The following is a 16,481-nucleotide window of genomic DNA, read 5'->3' as shown; positions in this document are numbered from 1 at the left end:
ATTTTTTGGCAGTCTTCTTGCCAGAAAGATGTGATATAATATGGCTTTTGACTCCCTCAAGAATGATCCTTCTTGCTCCAACATCATTCTTATTATGTTGAGCCAATTGTTGGGGGTTGGTTGGTGTGCCTGGTGGGTTCTCCACAAACTCCTTCACACATTGCTCCTCAAGCACCACAAAAATTCTCTCCTTCCATCAGCAGAAATTTGTTGCTCTCTCCAAACTGTGCTCAGGTCTCAAATCTTGGTAAGGCGTTCTTGCTGTCGAATTCTTCAGAAACCCTAGCGCAACCCTTCAGCTTTACCGCGCCTTCCCTTTGCAGCTTAACCTATTCCTGAGGTCGAAAGCATAGGTGTTGGTCTTCACTCAGAGACGTGGCTTTGACAGCATGTTAGTTTTCTTAAAACTCAACTATCTAATCTGTGAATTTTTACTAAGCAAAGAGCCGAAAATTGAACTTTAACTTTAACACACAAATACACCGAGTTTACTGACTACCATGCAACAGAAATAAGGAACAATGTGTTGGAAAATAAAAAAGGAAGAAATATTTTCTCTATGTTGATAATTACTCGTGATATTCTGACGTTCTTATTGACTTTCTTGTGTTCTTCTTTTAACTTAGTTCATCAAGCAATTACCAATAACCATAACACGAAGATCAAAGACACTAGATGTAGGCAGACAACCAGGGCAAAACCCCTATCTAGGGGAAAATCCAATCAACAACTCTTCCTTTAATAGTTTCACGAGATGATCCAAGACTCCTTGACCTAGGCACAAACTTCATCCAATCTCCAAGTCAATCCTTCCTTTCTTCTGCAGATGATAACCTTCTAGCAACAACTTCAACCTTGATGCAACAATAGACTTTTGGCTTCCCCAACAATAGAACTTCGATCTTCCCAGCAGAACTTTGACCTAGTAGCAGAACTTCAATCTTCCTAGCAGTAGAACTTCGACCTTCCTAGCAGCAGAACTTCGACCCAGCAAATCCAGAACTTCGACCTTCCCAGCAGTAGAACTTAGACCCAAGAAATCCAGAACTTCGATCTAGCAGTGCTTCTCCTTCTCCTGCAATTTCGCACTTTTTTCCGCTCTTTATTTTATATCGAACTTGTGTGAGTGTGTTCTTCAAATGAATCGAATTGCACTGTATATATAGCCTCTTCTAGAGTTCGAATTACCCTCATGAAGGCCGACTTGATCAGGTAAGGGCCGACTTGGTGCGGAAGTGCCAAATGACTTATTTTACTCAAAAATAATTCTTTTTACATGATTCAAAAGCCCAAGAAGGGTCTCATTAAATGGACAATGACTCTAATGACTTAATATAAAACCTAAAAGTCCTCAATGGTGACTTTGATCTAAAACATGATGACCCAAGCATGAAACCCATGCTCTAATAAGTCATAATGATAATAATAAAATTTCTTTTTCTTTCTTTTAATAAATACATTTCATTATGACTCAAATACAATTATGAAGACCGAACCTACTTACATTCTTCAACAAAATGAAGACAAACACACACCATAAAACCATACACAACAAATTTACCGAGGAAACCCCAACTGGGGAAAACCTACAATCTTGGTATTTTATAGTTCTGCTCAGCTAATCTTCAAAAAAATGATTACAACTAAAAGGGAAAACTTCCTTTTTCTTTGCTAAACCTCTGCGCAAGCGATCTGTGCACTTCACACCAACTTGGCCTCCCTTCTGTGCATTGTACAAACTGAATGCGGCCCCTAGAAGAAGTCTACGCTTGCTGGAAAATATATGAGGCTGAATTGGTCTCTCTTTCTGCCTCTATCTGCACTGATCTGAAGCCCTAATCGCTGAACAGAACTTCCTTCTCCTTTGTTGAGCTAAACACCAAGCTCTCTTGTGCATAATGACCAAGTTCCACGCCCCTTTTCCTCTTAGAAGTTGACCTGGGCCCACCGCTGTTGTGAAGGGTTGAGATCTCTCTAATTCTTGGCTATAGGAAAATTTAAATTTTCCTAAGTCAAGGAATAAATAGAAAAAATTAAATCTGGCAGAGGGCCCCACTTGTGGGTCCCTCGGCCAAATTTATTGCACCTGCTAAATTTAGCTGAACCCTTCCTCCTCTAACTCTATTTAACATCCTTTTCATGGTTTTGTATTTTCTCCCGTCATGGCATGATATTTGAAAAATTACAAATTCTTTTGAAACATTTTTGATGTCCTAATTTTTCCAAATTTTGAAATGTTTTGGAAGCCGATTGTTAGGAAGGCTTGGGCATTGTGGGAAATCGCCAAGTTGATGATAAATTATCAATGTTTGCAACACTTATTTATTTAGGTTCGATTTAGACCAGGATGCCTATATTTCTATCTATCAAATCAGTTGAAAAATTGCAATCTATGAAATGTGCCTTTCCAACAACTTAAGCAATGACAGTCAATTTCTAAATATTGCAAAAGTTTCAGGTCACTATATTGCATTAAGCCTTTACTGTTGCTGTAATGGTGTTCTACAAATGTTTGGTTTAAAAAAGATGAAATGTTAAAAATCAAACTTCCAATCTTTTTTTCATTTAGTAGTTAAAGGAACTTGAAAGGCATCCGGATATGCCTGTGTTAATTACATTATGATATGTATTCAAAAAGGTCAAATCTGTTGGAAAGATAATTTTACTTAGTCTTGTCTCAGAGAGTATATAAAGCTAACTTGATTTGTTTCTGCAAGTATTGCTTAAATAGTATTGTTGCAATATATGAGGCAAATTTGTAATGATTCTTACAACAATATTTTCTCTCTGAATATTGTATAATTTGGAAAGGGCTATTTTTTTCATTGCATATGGGTTTAAACATGTATTAAGACTTTGGTGCTTCTATAATACTTATTTTAGGAGTTTGGTTTGATAGAAAGAACATTCAAGCTTTGGATTTTTTTTGGTTATGTAGGAGGAGCTAAAGACACTTGAAGGTCTTCCTCCTGCCTCTAAATGTTGCAAAGGGTAAGTCATCTGTGGTTGATTATTGACTGGTGGGTTTTACACATTTAAATGTTTCTATCTAATTGAATCTTTTCATTCTAAATGTTGTAAAGTAATAGACATTTGTTTTTAGGTAAGTTTGTTTTATTTTTCATATTTTCTTTTGTGTTGGGCAAATTAATTTATCTTTGAACATATCTTTGAAGTTTCAATATGAATTTAGTTAATTTTTCATAATGGAGAAAAAGTAAACTTTAATTGATTCAATTATTAATTTGGCGAAGTATTTCATGTTGGCAGGGTTGTGGAATCTATAGAAAAACGACCAGATCCTTTATTGCCATTGTATGTCCCTAACTCAAATTTCTCTTCAAAATTTTAGTTTTCAGTGGTAGCTTTGGTTCTTTATACTCACGCTTTTTGTTTTAGTTTTTGTGTGTTGGGGTGTGTGTCAATTATATCTTTTAAAGGTTTTACTACTGTACATCTTTTCTCTCCATGATTCTTACTATGTTCATCTTGCTACTATATATTTCCATTATAAATTTTGGTGGGGAGTCTAAACAGTATTGCTACCTAGTTGATAGCTTCAAATTATTCAAATTCCACTTCAAATTGTTCAAATTCCCGTTCCTTCTACCTGTGTGACACAAATGACAAACCTATTCTTGGGGATGAAGTGTTGGTTGTTTTTCTCTATCAAAAGTGATAATTAAGTAGCATCATTATGAACTTAGTAGTGATTGCAATTGCAAGGTTTTGTTAGCCATGAAAAGAATGAAAAGGTAAATAGATATTATGTATAAAGAAAAATAATGATTTCCTAAGACAAAGTAAGGTCTTTTTTATTTTTTTTATTTAATAAATTTGTTAGAAAGATTAGCTTATATTAGTTTGGCCCAAAGTGGGTTAGAGAATTATAAATATATAAAAACCTTGGGATGATATTTCTTTTATGCCCATAGGATGTGCTCTAGTTTGTTAGATAGTTTGTAAATTATGTCTTTTAGAGGTTTTATTACTTACTTCACATATTTTTTCTCCATGATTCATACTATGTTAGATTCATTTTTGCTACTATTTATTCCTATTTTAAATTTTGTTCGGGAGTCTAAACAATAATGCTACATAGTTGATAGCTTCAAATTGTTCAAATTCCCTTTCCTTCAATCTGTGTGACACAAATGATGAACCTATTCTTAGGGATGAAGTATTGTTTTTTTCTTGATCAGAGGTGATAATTAAGCAGCATCTTTGTGAACTTAGTAGTGATTGCAATTGTAAGGTTCTATTAGCCATTCAAAGAATGGAAAGGGAAATAGATGTCATGTATAAAGAAAAAACAATGATTTCCTAAGACATAGTAAGGAACTTGATTTTCTTTTTTGTTTAATTTGTTCGAAAGATAAACTTATATTAGTTTGGCCCAAAGTGGGCTAGAGAATTATAGTTATACAAAAAGCCTTGGGATGACATACGTTTCTTTTATGCCCATAGGATACACTCTAGTTTTGTTAGTTAGATAAGTTATGATAATTATTAATGTCCATTGAATGGACATAATAAGTGGGTGAGTGGGACTTGTTACCCCTCATTTTAGTAGGGGTACCTATGGCCATTTTCTTTCAACAACAACATTGTATTTGTGAGTCTCGAGAATGCAATTCAAAAGCCTTGTAGGTCATCTGCTGTTGTGTTATGGTATCCTAGGCCTATTATGGTTGGCCATGCCCATTCCTCTTAGATTCCACTCTTAGTTCCTTTTGTCCCGTATAGGATTGGAGGGCTTACGATGGACTTGGAGACATGGTTTAGAGGAGCCATTGATTCTATAGGGGTGATGCACTATGTAGGGCTAGTCAAGCCCATGTCTTGACCACACCTATCGCCTATCCACATGGCCATGTGTCATAGAGTCTGTATGCATTCTTTGGCCTTGGTTCATTATTCATTTTTCACAATTCTCAACATGACAGTCCCATAATCACAACATTTCACGTTTCCCAAGGTAGTTCATGGATCTCGATACATAGCATCCTAGGGGTCAAAAGTCAACAAAGTCTTAGATTGCTCAACATAATATCAACTTGACATGCCGTGTGGAAATTTTGTCAAAGTGTGGAGGCATCAAGGAGATATTCCTAGTCAAATGTGACCATCTCCTCTTTTGTGGCACATGTGGGCTTATTTGGGCATATTGAGGTCCACACTTGGTGGAATGAGAAATGCCTTGTGTCAAAACTCATCTAGAAATTATTCCAAGCAAACTCATGTGCCTAATTTTTCAAATTGTGCAAGATGTTGATGATCTAGCACTTTTCTTATGAAAGTGAGAGGACGACCCACACATGTGAGCTCATTGGGCTGTTTGATGGGTCAAATCTAGCCATTGTGGCTAATTAAATGATGCAAAAGGTCAATTACTTAAAATAAGTCAAGTTACCAAGCACAAAGCATTGCAAGCCAAGTCAAAGGGACCAAGTTGACTTCCTCAAGCTAGTCGTTTGATCTCTACAAGGGATGTTGAGGGTTTAAGGGTCAAATCAAGTAAACGTTGGGGCAAAAGTGGGCAAGATCTAGCCATTGGAAGGTTGAGTGAGCCTCTCTCCAAGCAAAGAAAGCCTCTCCTCAAACAAATCAACTACCCCCAAAATAAGTTGAGCCTCCTTCGAGCAAATTCGACCCTCCTAGGGTAGTCATTTGCTCAAGAAGTCAAGTTGAGCCCCCTCTTGAGGTTTATTTTTCATGTAAAAAATAATTTATATTAAAGACTTGTTCTCTAGGTTGTGGATGAGAAGTCTAATCATTATTTTTGGGAGAGAATTTCAAACTAGCCATTAGAAAGAAAATTATATAAAGCTAGTCCTTCATCCCATTTGTGTTGTTTTGAATTGTAATATCATCACGCCATAATAAGACCCTTTTTTGGTGCAAACACTTGTATTGTGGATTTATTCTTCTATTCTCTTTCTTCTTAGCCATGTAGAATTGTGCTTCATAAGTTTTTTGCAGGCTTTTCCAAATTACACAAAACTTGTGGATCGATCCATTTAGGGGCTACATAGTCACGTGGAAGAGGAAGGCTAGGGCTCTAGTCCTAACTTTCTCTTTGTTGGATTAGGGTTATCAAAATCTGATTGTTGGAATAACCCTTATTGGGGGTTTCTTCTTCAAGGAGAAGATCTTTCCTAACGTCATAGTTGATACATTGGCCAGAGGTATTTAAAGATAAGATAAGATAATAAGATAATTTTATTAATGTCCAACAAATGACCACAAAATTAGGTCAATGAGACCAAAGGATACATCCAGTACGAGTACAATGTGGGAGTGCAAACACAACACCTAGAAAATGCCAAAGCTAAATCTAGGATAAATGAAGTAAAGAAGAAATACAACAATAGGAGAGCCTCATAAATATGTATATATCTGGATCAAAGACCTGATGATGTAGAAGACTAAGTGAATAAGTCTAGAGCTGGAGGTCAATGATGCCAAGAATGCCCGAGTCTAATAGTTGACAGCGAGGGGGGTGACAGTGGTCATGATTAGAGTCCTCTGGATCCAATGAGGAGTTTGGATGCATGATCCCACGGGGAGATGTAGGAGTGAGGGATACTCCTTGTTGGATGGTGTTGTCGTTAATGTTAAACCTAGGGTTTGACTGGGTTTGACTTTGACTAAAACACCAGTCATTGATGTCAAAATTTATAATGAACGCTTCTTATAATTGTCTGGATTACATTAAGTTGGAAGCTCCATTGTTGGATGGTTGAAAACCCAGGGCTTAGGGTTTTGGTTCCCTGGATTGAGGAGAAACCCTGACTTTGTCGAGGGTTTTTGAAGAGGAAAATCATTGAGTTTGTTCCGGAGATCCACATTATTGGATTATCCTTGGAAAGATGTTTCTAATGGTATGTGGTACACCTTGAGAGGCCTCATGGGTTGAGAGATATTCACATTTGAAGTTGGGGGCCCTAGTTCGTGTGCTAAAACCCCATAGGATGGGTCATGGCACACATTCAAAGGTCAATGATCATTAAATATCTAACTTAAGGGTTACTACGAATAAGTTATTAAATGTTAGTGAAAAATCATCTTAAGAAAAATATTAAATTAGTATCCTTCATATTTTGAGGACTAGTATCCCTCCTCCATAAGGCTCACGCCCTTCCTTACTTAACACAGAAGACATGAATTAATTGATTTCTAATGTTTTAATTCCTTATGGAGCCTCTCCTAATCTCCAACGTTCATTTCAATGGAGCCCTTCTTAGCCCACACATATGTCTATAAAAAGGAGACATTATACCTTACCTCACATATCATATTTCAACAACATATGCTTTTATGCTCTGAAATAGTTCAGACTCCTGAGGTAGAATAACAAATTTCAGAAGAGGGCTAGGGCTTGTCTTTCTTGTCTTTTACTTGATTGGGATTCGCTGGGCAAGGTGTTTTTGCAGGTATGTGCTCTCCTTTAAGGTTTAAATCACTCCTCCAAAAGCAATTAACTCAACGTATGATCTAGTAAATAAGGCCTCTGAAACTTTCAGCCTCCTTGAGCAGCTAACACAAATATTTATAGAGGGTTAGGTTTGGATTGTATTTGGTGTTGAGGGTTATTTTGATAGGTAGCATTTGGTCCTATTAAAGGACCTTGTTAAGAATTTCTTTTTGGGCAGCAAGTGGAATAAAGACACCTCGAAGAAACATCTTAGAATTTTTGTGGGACCTCAGCTTAAGAAAAGTTTTATTGAAAGACCTAGTACCCTAAGCCTCCATGCTATAAACCTTAGTAAGACCTAAATCCTCGGCCTTATGCAGTTAGGACAGCGTAGAGTTTCTATTTGAATCTTTGTGTTTGCTTCTAAGATCACTTGGAATTCATATGACACATTTCTAATTGCAAACCTAGGGCAAGATAGTTAGGGACTGTTTGTGACAACAGCTTTTCCCTTGATCTTCCATCAACACTACAAAACTCTTAGTTGATGTGTGTCCATCTCTGTATTTACGTAGACTTGTTTCAAGCCCTAATCTTTTTGGACTGATAAATGATTAGTTGTGATACCATTTCTATTTGATGGCAGTCATATTTCTATTTGATGGCATTCAAAGTTTGAAGATGAAGTTTGTTCGCCTACAGTTGTCAATATATGACAATAATTCTCAGAAGAATCTCATTGTGTATCATTGAATAACTTCAAGAACCAAAGGCACTAACCCAATCATTGACTTTGAATTTTATTTGTTTTAAGTTTTAACAATATCGTGTGCATCTTGTTGACAAACCTCTCATTGCAATTCTCAACCAAAGTACAGTGACTTTCTTCCTTGACATATAGATTTGAAAATCATTGTGACTGTCCTATTATAACAGTAAAACAATGACATAGAAATTTGACACATAGATGACTGTGATTTATATAGGCTTGAAAGTGACACTATTTTGTTACCTGAACACTTGACAGTGATCTGACTTAATAAACTTATAGTTCCTTGACATATACACTTGAAAACACACAACATCCTTGTAACTGTCTTGTGTAACAATCTTGCAGCGGTATAGGTTCACCATTAAGTTGACTATAGTAGTCAAACAGTTTGACATTATTGTGATTATATCTGTTGATGAATGGTGACTTGACAATTAGAGCTAACAGTTACTTAAGATAGAAACTTGACATATAAACTTGATTTGATTAACTTGACACCTAGACATGAAAATTGACCTAACACATAGACCCGACATATAGATACTTGACAATGAATTGACTCCTTTACTTTAACTTTACATGACTTAGCAGTGATTTGAGTTGGCCGTCTATGGCATATGGTTGACTATATTAATAGAACTATTATGATTGTGATTTGACACACTAAAATGACATACAACCTCAACCTATGGATTGCAGTGATACTTGACATAGACTTGTGACTGTGATGACCTAGGGATTTGTACTAGATGTCATATAGTGATGACCTAGAGGTTGTACCGTTTTAGTTGTAAATGACATAACCATGACCTTACAGGGCAACATGCCTTTGAGGACAATATCACCTTGTTGTATAGCTTATTGACATGAGACATGGACAACAGCGTTATGACTTGTGATCAGCAGTAGCAGTGATAAGATATATGCTGGTAGCCCTACTCGGGCAGAGTTTGAAAGCTTTGGAAGCAGAGGCATCTTGGATTGTGCCATTATCAGACACTTGTGTTCGACACTGACAGCAGTACAGGCAGTTTGGTACAGTGATCTGTGGTAGCCAGCTTTATGAGCTCATGAACGCTCATCTATATATGTGCAGTGTAGTGATTCAGTAGTGATTTGCAATGGCTTGTGTGAGCAGTGACATGCAAAGATGTGCAGTGGTCAGTGGTAGCAGTTAGTACAGTGATGAACAATGATCAGATTGTGCAGTTGTCAATTGATTTGGCAGTGTTGACAGTCAGGGTATGATATGCAGTAAGCAACATTGTGTAGTGATCTGTTTGGACAGTATGGTACAGTGTGGTCAGTGGTTAGCAGGATTTGACAAGATATACAGTACAACAATATCTTATATTCAACTTTCTTATATTGATTCAGAGCACAGTGGGATCTAGTCTGAAAATTGTGAAATGTGGTCCGCTGACTCTTTAGAGTGATTGGAGTCACCTTCAGGTTGTGGCCTAAGAACACTTTAGGGCAACAGGGTGGTGCTAGGGCAGGTCGTAGCCTGTACAGGCCGTTGTGGTGTCCTTTCAGTTAGGGATGATAAATTACGAGGCGACGAAGCATCCTTTCGACAACCACTGGTAAACAAAGTGTTGGGGCACTCGTTAGGTTGTGGCCTGACTTACAGGGCGTTGGGGCGTCCTTCTGATTATAGCAGGTTATTAGGGTGTAGTAGCATCCTATAGGTTGTAGCCTATAAATTAGGAGGTTGGAGCCTCCTTTAGCTGTAGCTAAAAACTTGATGAAATTATTTTCTTTTAAAAGGGAGAAGACAATTACTAAGAAGCGTTCAGTGGTTTTTGACTTGGAGGGGGTTTTCCACCTAAAAATCTTGCGTCTATTGTCTCTATCTTTCTACATTGTTGTATGGTGTTGTTTACTAGTTTTGCTATCACTGAATTATAATAATATTGCTGAAGATTAAGTAATGCTTTGAAAAAGATTAATAAAGTGCTAATTGCTAAGAAATACTGATTCGCCCCCCCTCTCAGTATTTCCAACACTCATAGCATCTAAGGCCAAAGGAAAAAAGTTCTGCATAAGTCTTTGGCTGCTCCATTGGGGCTGGGGAAGGACCTATTGGGGGGGGCACCTATTTGGGAACCATCTAGAACTAACCCCCTTTGTGAAATTTTCAACTATCGCAACAACTGGAAATTATTCCCCTAACTGTAAATTTAATTATGTAGTTTATTTGCTACAACAAACAATGAAAAAAATCAGAATTTGCAATTTTCACCATTAAAATGTTGCGGAAAATAAAATGCTAGAAATTGAGAAATTCTAGCACACGCAAATATTTTGACGCCGTTATTTTGGACAATGGTCCCTGGAAAAACCAAATGTGGGAAAACCGGTGCAACAGTTGAGGGTTTTATTATTTATGCAGCGACAAAAATTCTGAGTACAATAAAATGACGCCAAACTGGCGTTTATATCTGAGAGAAATAATAGTAAAAAATATTTGAGGGAATTTACCCTCCTAAAGTAGTCCCACAACAAACTGAGCCTTAGAACTGGCTCTGGAACACCCCTCTGTCAGCCTTCTGTGCTGCCTCTGCGTAGGCCCTGCTTGTGCTACCCAGATGTGAAAATTTGGAAACCCAAATCCTATTGTAGCAACTGGAAATTATTCACCTAATTCTTATTTTTAGTTAACAATTTATTCACTGTTTCCTACAACAAATACTGAATAACTCACATTGCAACCTACACAAATAAAACTGCGGAAGAAATGCTAGCACACACACACATAAATTTACACATTTATTTTTGGACCAATGTCCCCTGAAAAACCCAACTTGGGAAAACCAGTGCAGCAGTGAGGGTTTTATTTATTATGTAACAATGAAATCTGATTACATCTATGGATGCCCAATTGGCTATCCAAACAATAATAAAATCTAAGTAAAACACTGAACGAAATTACCCTTCTCCCACAGACAATCTCTGGTTGGACTTTCCCTATCAAAATTCCGCCTCCTAGAGCTCTGCGTCAGCCTCTGCTTTGGGTAGCTTGCTGGATGAATTGCTCTGAACTAGGCTCTGATGAAGTCGTTTTGCCTCTGGATGCTGAGAAAATTGTCTCTCCAGCCCTCTGGAACTGAGAATGAATTTTTCTCCTCACCAAAACGATTTGCTTGACTGAAGCACTACAGAGCCCCCCAGTGCTGCCTCTCTTGGATAATTCGATTCACTTGCTGCTGCCTCTTTGGATCTGGAAAATCTTTCCTCCTGATGACTGTCTCTGCCCCTCATTGCTTCGATCTCACTGGTTCTCTTCGACAACTGACTCCTGCTACTCTGGAAATCGATCTTCTCCTGAAATCGAATCTCTCAAGTGATTTCTCCAAGCCCCATTGACTTCTTCTTATAATCCTCTGTTGAGACTTCAACGATCAATATTAGATAATCGATGGCTAGGATTAACTTGAAGTTGATCCGTGTGAGTTTCTAGAATATTCACACCATAACTTAATTAATTCTGATTAATTAATCATATTCTCCAAGTTTAGACTTGGGAAATATTTAAAAATTGACTAATAATCTAATTAAGTAATTTATAGGTGGAATTTCAAGAAACGATTTCTGGGTTTTGGAGATCTCATGCATTCTAGCCTCTCTACAAAATTTCAAGCCTAGAACACATCCGATGCTACAAAAAAAATAACACTCCCTCTTAGCGAGGAATGTGTTCTAGAGTTGCTGCCCCCTGTAGCAACACCCTGTCTCTGCATCATCTCCAGTCACACTGCTGATGTCTAGTTGTTGCTGCCTACCAACTATTGTGCAACTCTGATATCTGCTGCATCTATGCTATCGCTGACCCTGCTGAACTGTTGTCAACACTGCATCTGCACTGCAACTCCCTCTTCATCTGTTGCTATTGCAACTGAAAAGCATCCTAAATACTGAATCAACTGTGGTCAATATGATGCGTATGTCATCTGAGTCTCTGACTGCTGCTAGTATCTGCACTATCACTGAAGAATCTGTGTTGTTGCTGACTTTGCATTGTGCCAAATATATTGCTACGAACTCTGGACCGCGGCCAACTCTGCACTGCGCTCCCCAACATTTGATTGCTACTAGACTCTACACCTGTCAGTTTAGCATCTGACTGCATCAACTACAACTGATCCATCCTGCTATTGAATACTGTGGTTTCCTGTTGCAAGGTACTAATTCAATAGGTGGACCTCCTCAAGAATCCTGCCCATCTGTACTATGTAGCACTCCGGGGCAACAAATCCAAATCTCCCCACCTCACTCCTAGAGGGATATTAGCAAACACGACGAAGTCGTCCTCTAGCTTGGAGGACAGCCTATTGATCTCTGTTGATGTTGCCTGTTGGTCTTGCTTCTCCTTGTCCTCCTTCCCGAGAGGACACTGGGTGCTGTAGTGACCACGCTTACCACATCTGAAGCACTTGATTTTTGCCAAGTCCTTCTTCTTCTTTTACTGCTCCCCCTATCCTTGACTGAGATCGTTAGATGCGAGGGCCACATTCTCCTCCTCCACCTACTTCGTTCCGCTGTTGCTGCCACTAATGGAACTCTTCACTAGATCTCATCTTAACACCTCCTACTACAAATCGACCCACATCTTGTCCCACCTTGGCAAGGCATCTTTGCCCCAGATACTTTTGACAAATACTTGCCACTCCTCCAAGACACTTGAGTGCCAATCGCACTAGCTCTGTGGGTTGAGGCACTGCCCCAACAGCTGCAAGCTGGTCCCAGATCTCTTGAATCTTGGTGAGGAAGGGGTCTATGCCTTCCCCCTTTTGCATCCTGGTGCATCTCAGCTTCTCCTCTAAGTACATCTTTCGTTGCTCGAAAGTGCCCTAGTACAACGTGGAAAGTGTATCTCACATCTCCTTGGCAGTACCTTTGCCAGCTATGTGAGAAACAATGTGATCCCAAACACCATCAAGGATCAACCTCTTTGCCCGCGCCATCTCCTTTTGTACTCTTTCAACTGATCTGCATCCGTGGGGATAGCTACCACTGCATCTATGAACAGTTTTAGGGCATATTCGTCCATAAGGAAGGACATCCTTGCCTTCCAGATGACATAATTGGAAGCACCATCCAACCTGTCCTGATCTCGAAGTCTAGCAGTGGCCATCTCAAACAATGTTGAAAATCTCCTCTTCCCTTCTGCTCAGCGATTCACACTCCCTTTTGGAGTGAGAAACTTTGCTCATAATGACTGCTAATCTGCAAGGGAAATCGAACTTCTTGAGACTAGAAGTTCCCTGAGGAAAATTTTCCCTCAACGTGTGCTCTTCTTCCACTCGATGCTAGTTTTGTTCTAGCAAACTACTACAAAAATACTACGTCCAACTACAGATCCGCTCTGCGAAAAATACTAGTTGCTCCCTCTACCACTGGAACTTCTCTATCACGCCCCTACACCTGCGGTAGTCTTTCAACCGCTCATAGCGAGGTGCGGCACCACCGAGCACTTTCTTTTCACCAATACTTATGTTCGTGGACTACGCCTTAACATTCCATACTTAGTTTTATTTTCGTTACCAAGTATTATTAATGTGCCTTTATACCAATGAACACCCATACACATTCATTATCAACAACATTATACAAAAGAAATGCACAACAGTATAAAGGGAGGGGCAACTCCCTGCAATATGAGTCTTCCCGAATATCAGTATATGTATAATTTTCCACTTTTACAAAGTATAGGCTAAGTCCTTGGGAAGCCCCAAATTTATACTTAGCCAAATTTCCAACTTCGGCAAACTCGGTTGCCCAGCTCGTCGGCACCTCCGCCGGTTCGTGCTTCGTTTGGTCCAATGTTGCACGAAGCGCCCCCCCCCGGTTCCAAGCCTCGAAGCGCGTCCCGTACGGAAGCGCCTAGGAAGCTTGGCCGGAAGCGCGCTTCCGAAATTTTTAGACGCTTCCTGGAAATTTGGAAGCGCTGGCGCTTCCGAAGTGCCGAAGCGCGCTTCGTACGACGCTTCCCAGACGCTTCCCAGACGCTTCCGTACGCTTCCAGAAAAGCTTTCGGAAAAGCATTTAGAAAATCGTTTTTTTTTTCAATTTTTTTTTAAATTTTAGGTGAGTTTGCTTGTTGGGGGTGGGTCCACCTTGGGTTAGGGTGACAAATGAAAGCAAAAAAAAATATAAATATAGCAGATGCTCCCTCATGGTAATGTTAAATTCTTAAAGTAAAAGTGACATTCTCCTTTATTTTTCATTTTCATCCTTTTACTTAAATTTTTAACATTACCATGAAATGACTCAGAATGTTTGAGAGTGGTTCCAGCCTCATTGGACTTCATATGGAGAAAATAGAATTTCATATACTATTCAAAATTCAGCAGACTTAACAGTTTTCAGGTATTCAGGATCAATGGGATTGTGGCATTTCATTAGATTATATCAAGTATGAAGGTATGCGATTAGCATTTAATCAAGAGCACCAAGCCCTATATGTACCCTGGTGTTGGTGGTGTTAATTGTTGAACTCCTTTGTCACGCGGCACGCCCTTAGCAAAAAATTACCTTTCAATAAAGTCAAAATCATCGATCAAACATGTTAAGCTTTTTCTACCATATTTTAAGTCTTGAATTAGGTAGTTTGATCAAAATTGGGCAATGTTGACTAATATCCCTAGACAATCGAGATAGAGGCAAAGGCTAGACAAGAGGAGAAGAATCTAGATTCTAGATCATTAATGTACAATGGATGTTATATCTATCTTGATTTATGCAAAAATATGCATGTTTTCATGTCTTCTACAATTAATTTGGTATTTGGGATGTTTGTTTTGAGTTCAAATGCAAAAAAATATAATATATATATATATATATATATATATATATATATATATATATATATATATATATATATATAGCAGACGCTTCCGCGGACGCTTCGCTTCCTAGATTTTTGGAAAATGACGCTTCGGCGTCCCCGCTTCCAAAAAACGCTTCCGCTTCGCTCTCGCTTCGTGCAACATTGGTTTGGTCGCAAACGCCCAAACCGTGTACACCTGCCCATACGCAGTCCCACTTTCCAACTCTTGACAAATGCCCAAATCGTGTGAACAGCATGTAGTACCGCTTGCCGAACTCTACGACCTCCAGTTCCAACCTTCGTCTCATGATCGTGTCGTTTGCCCAACTTGGGGCGCGCCTCCAAGTCACCACACACGGGCGCCTCTACCCAAGACACACTCCCGTTCACAACCCAACACACCAACAAGTCTCCGTGCACACTTGCACAATGGGCGGGCGCTCACCCGAGTTGCCAAGACACCCACGCCAAGTCGTCGCACAATGCGGGCGCCACACACCCGTGCACGCCCTCACCCAATTGTCGGGCGCTCCTGCCCGCATCTTCACCCGCAACCGCGCCTTACTGTGCAGCCTCGCCCAAGAATGGGCGCATGTGAAATCTGCGCCTCCTCCTCTTGGACTTGCGCACTAGAAATCTGTGCCTCCTCCTCTTGGACTTGCGCACTAGAAATCTGCGCCTCCTTGCCTTAGCAAAGATGTATGAGCGAGTTGAATTGATGTTTTAATGAGCTCCACACTCACATAATATATACCAAGTGTGGGGCATGGTCTGGCTGCCCAGCTGACTCGCCCACACTTCACACGCCATCGCAAAGTCACCCCAAACGCATGTCGGCTCCTTTTAAACACAGGTCAGCCTCCATACATTTTTAACTCCACGCACCACACATATAACATTAGCTCGCCCTCCTTCATGCCTTCGCATTGTTCTCCAACGCCTTCGCACAAGTCTGAACTCGCATATATGTTCAACCGCAGTCGCACTTTATCGTCGCACTGCAGCTCGCACGCCCAACCGCGCGTTCGCCCACGGTCGCACTTCGGGCGGTCGTGCCAAGGACCACAGGTCCTTACACTCTCGATCTAGAGAGATCAATTTTTTTTGTCCCTCTCTCAGAAAAATTGATTCTCCTCAAGAAATTCGACCTCTTGGCCAAGGTGATTGCACTGCCTTTGGGGTTTAGATTTGCTGCCCCTTAATGAATAGTGAAACTCCCTCTTCCTTCGCTACTGAGCTCTCCGGCTGATCATCTGCGCTCTGATACCATGTGAAAATTCGGAAACTCGAATCCTAATGCAGCAATTGAAAATTATTCACCTAATTTTTATTTTTAATTAACAATTTATTTATTGTTTCCTACAACAAGTACTGAATAACTCACACTGCAACCTACAAAAATAAAACTACGGAAGAATGAACGCTGGAAGAAAGATTAGAACACACAAATAAATTTACAC

General features: G+C 39.5%; 1 protein-coding gene across 1 annotated transcript in view; it reads left to right on the top strand.

Moving 5' to 3' along the window:
- The window catches only part of LOC149175860 (guanine nucleotide-binding protein subunit gamma 1-like), a 114,759-nt gene that overhangs the window by 41,399 nt on the left and 56,879 nt on the right, over positions 1-16,481 (top strand). The window contains exons 2-3 of the mRNA XM_089422968.1: positions 2,939-2,991; positions 3,271-3,315. Of these exons, the coding sequence (XP_089279094.1) occupies positions 2,939-2,991; positions 3,271-3,315 (98 nt within the window). The remainder of the gene's footprint in view (positions 1-2,938; positions 2,992-3,270; positions 3,316-16,481) is intronic.

This window comes from Pinus tabuliformis, chromosome 4_1 (assembly GCF_031772625.1).
Source record: "Pinus tabuliformis cultivar Carrire ecotype Pingquan chromosome 4_1, CPIR1, whole genome shotgun sequence".
NCBI lineage: Eukaryota > Viridiplantae > Streptophyta > Pinopsida > Pinales > Pinaceae > Pinus > Pinus tabuliformis.
Note: the sequence above shows the minus strand (reverse complement) of the source record. Positions and strands in the feature narration are given on the sequence as shown.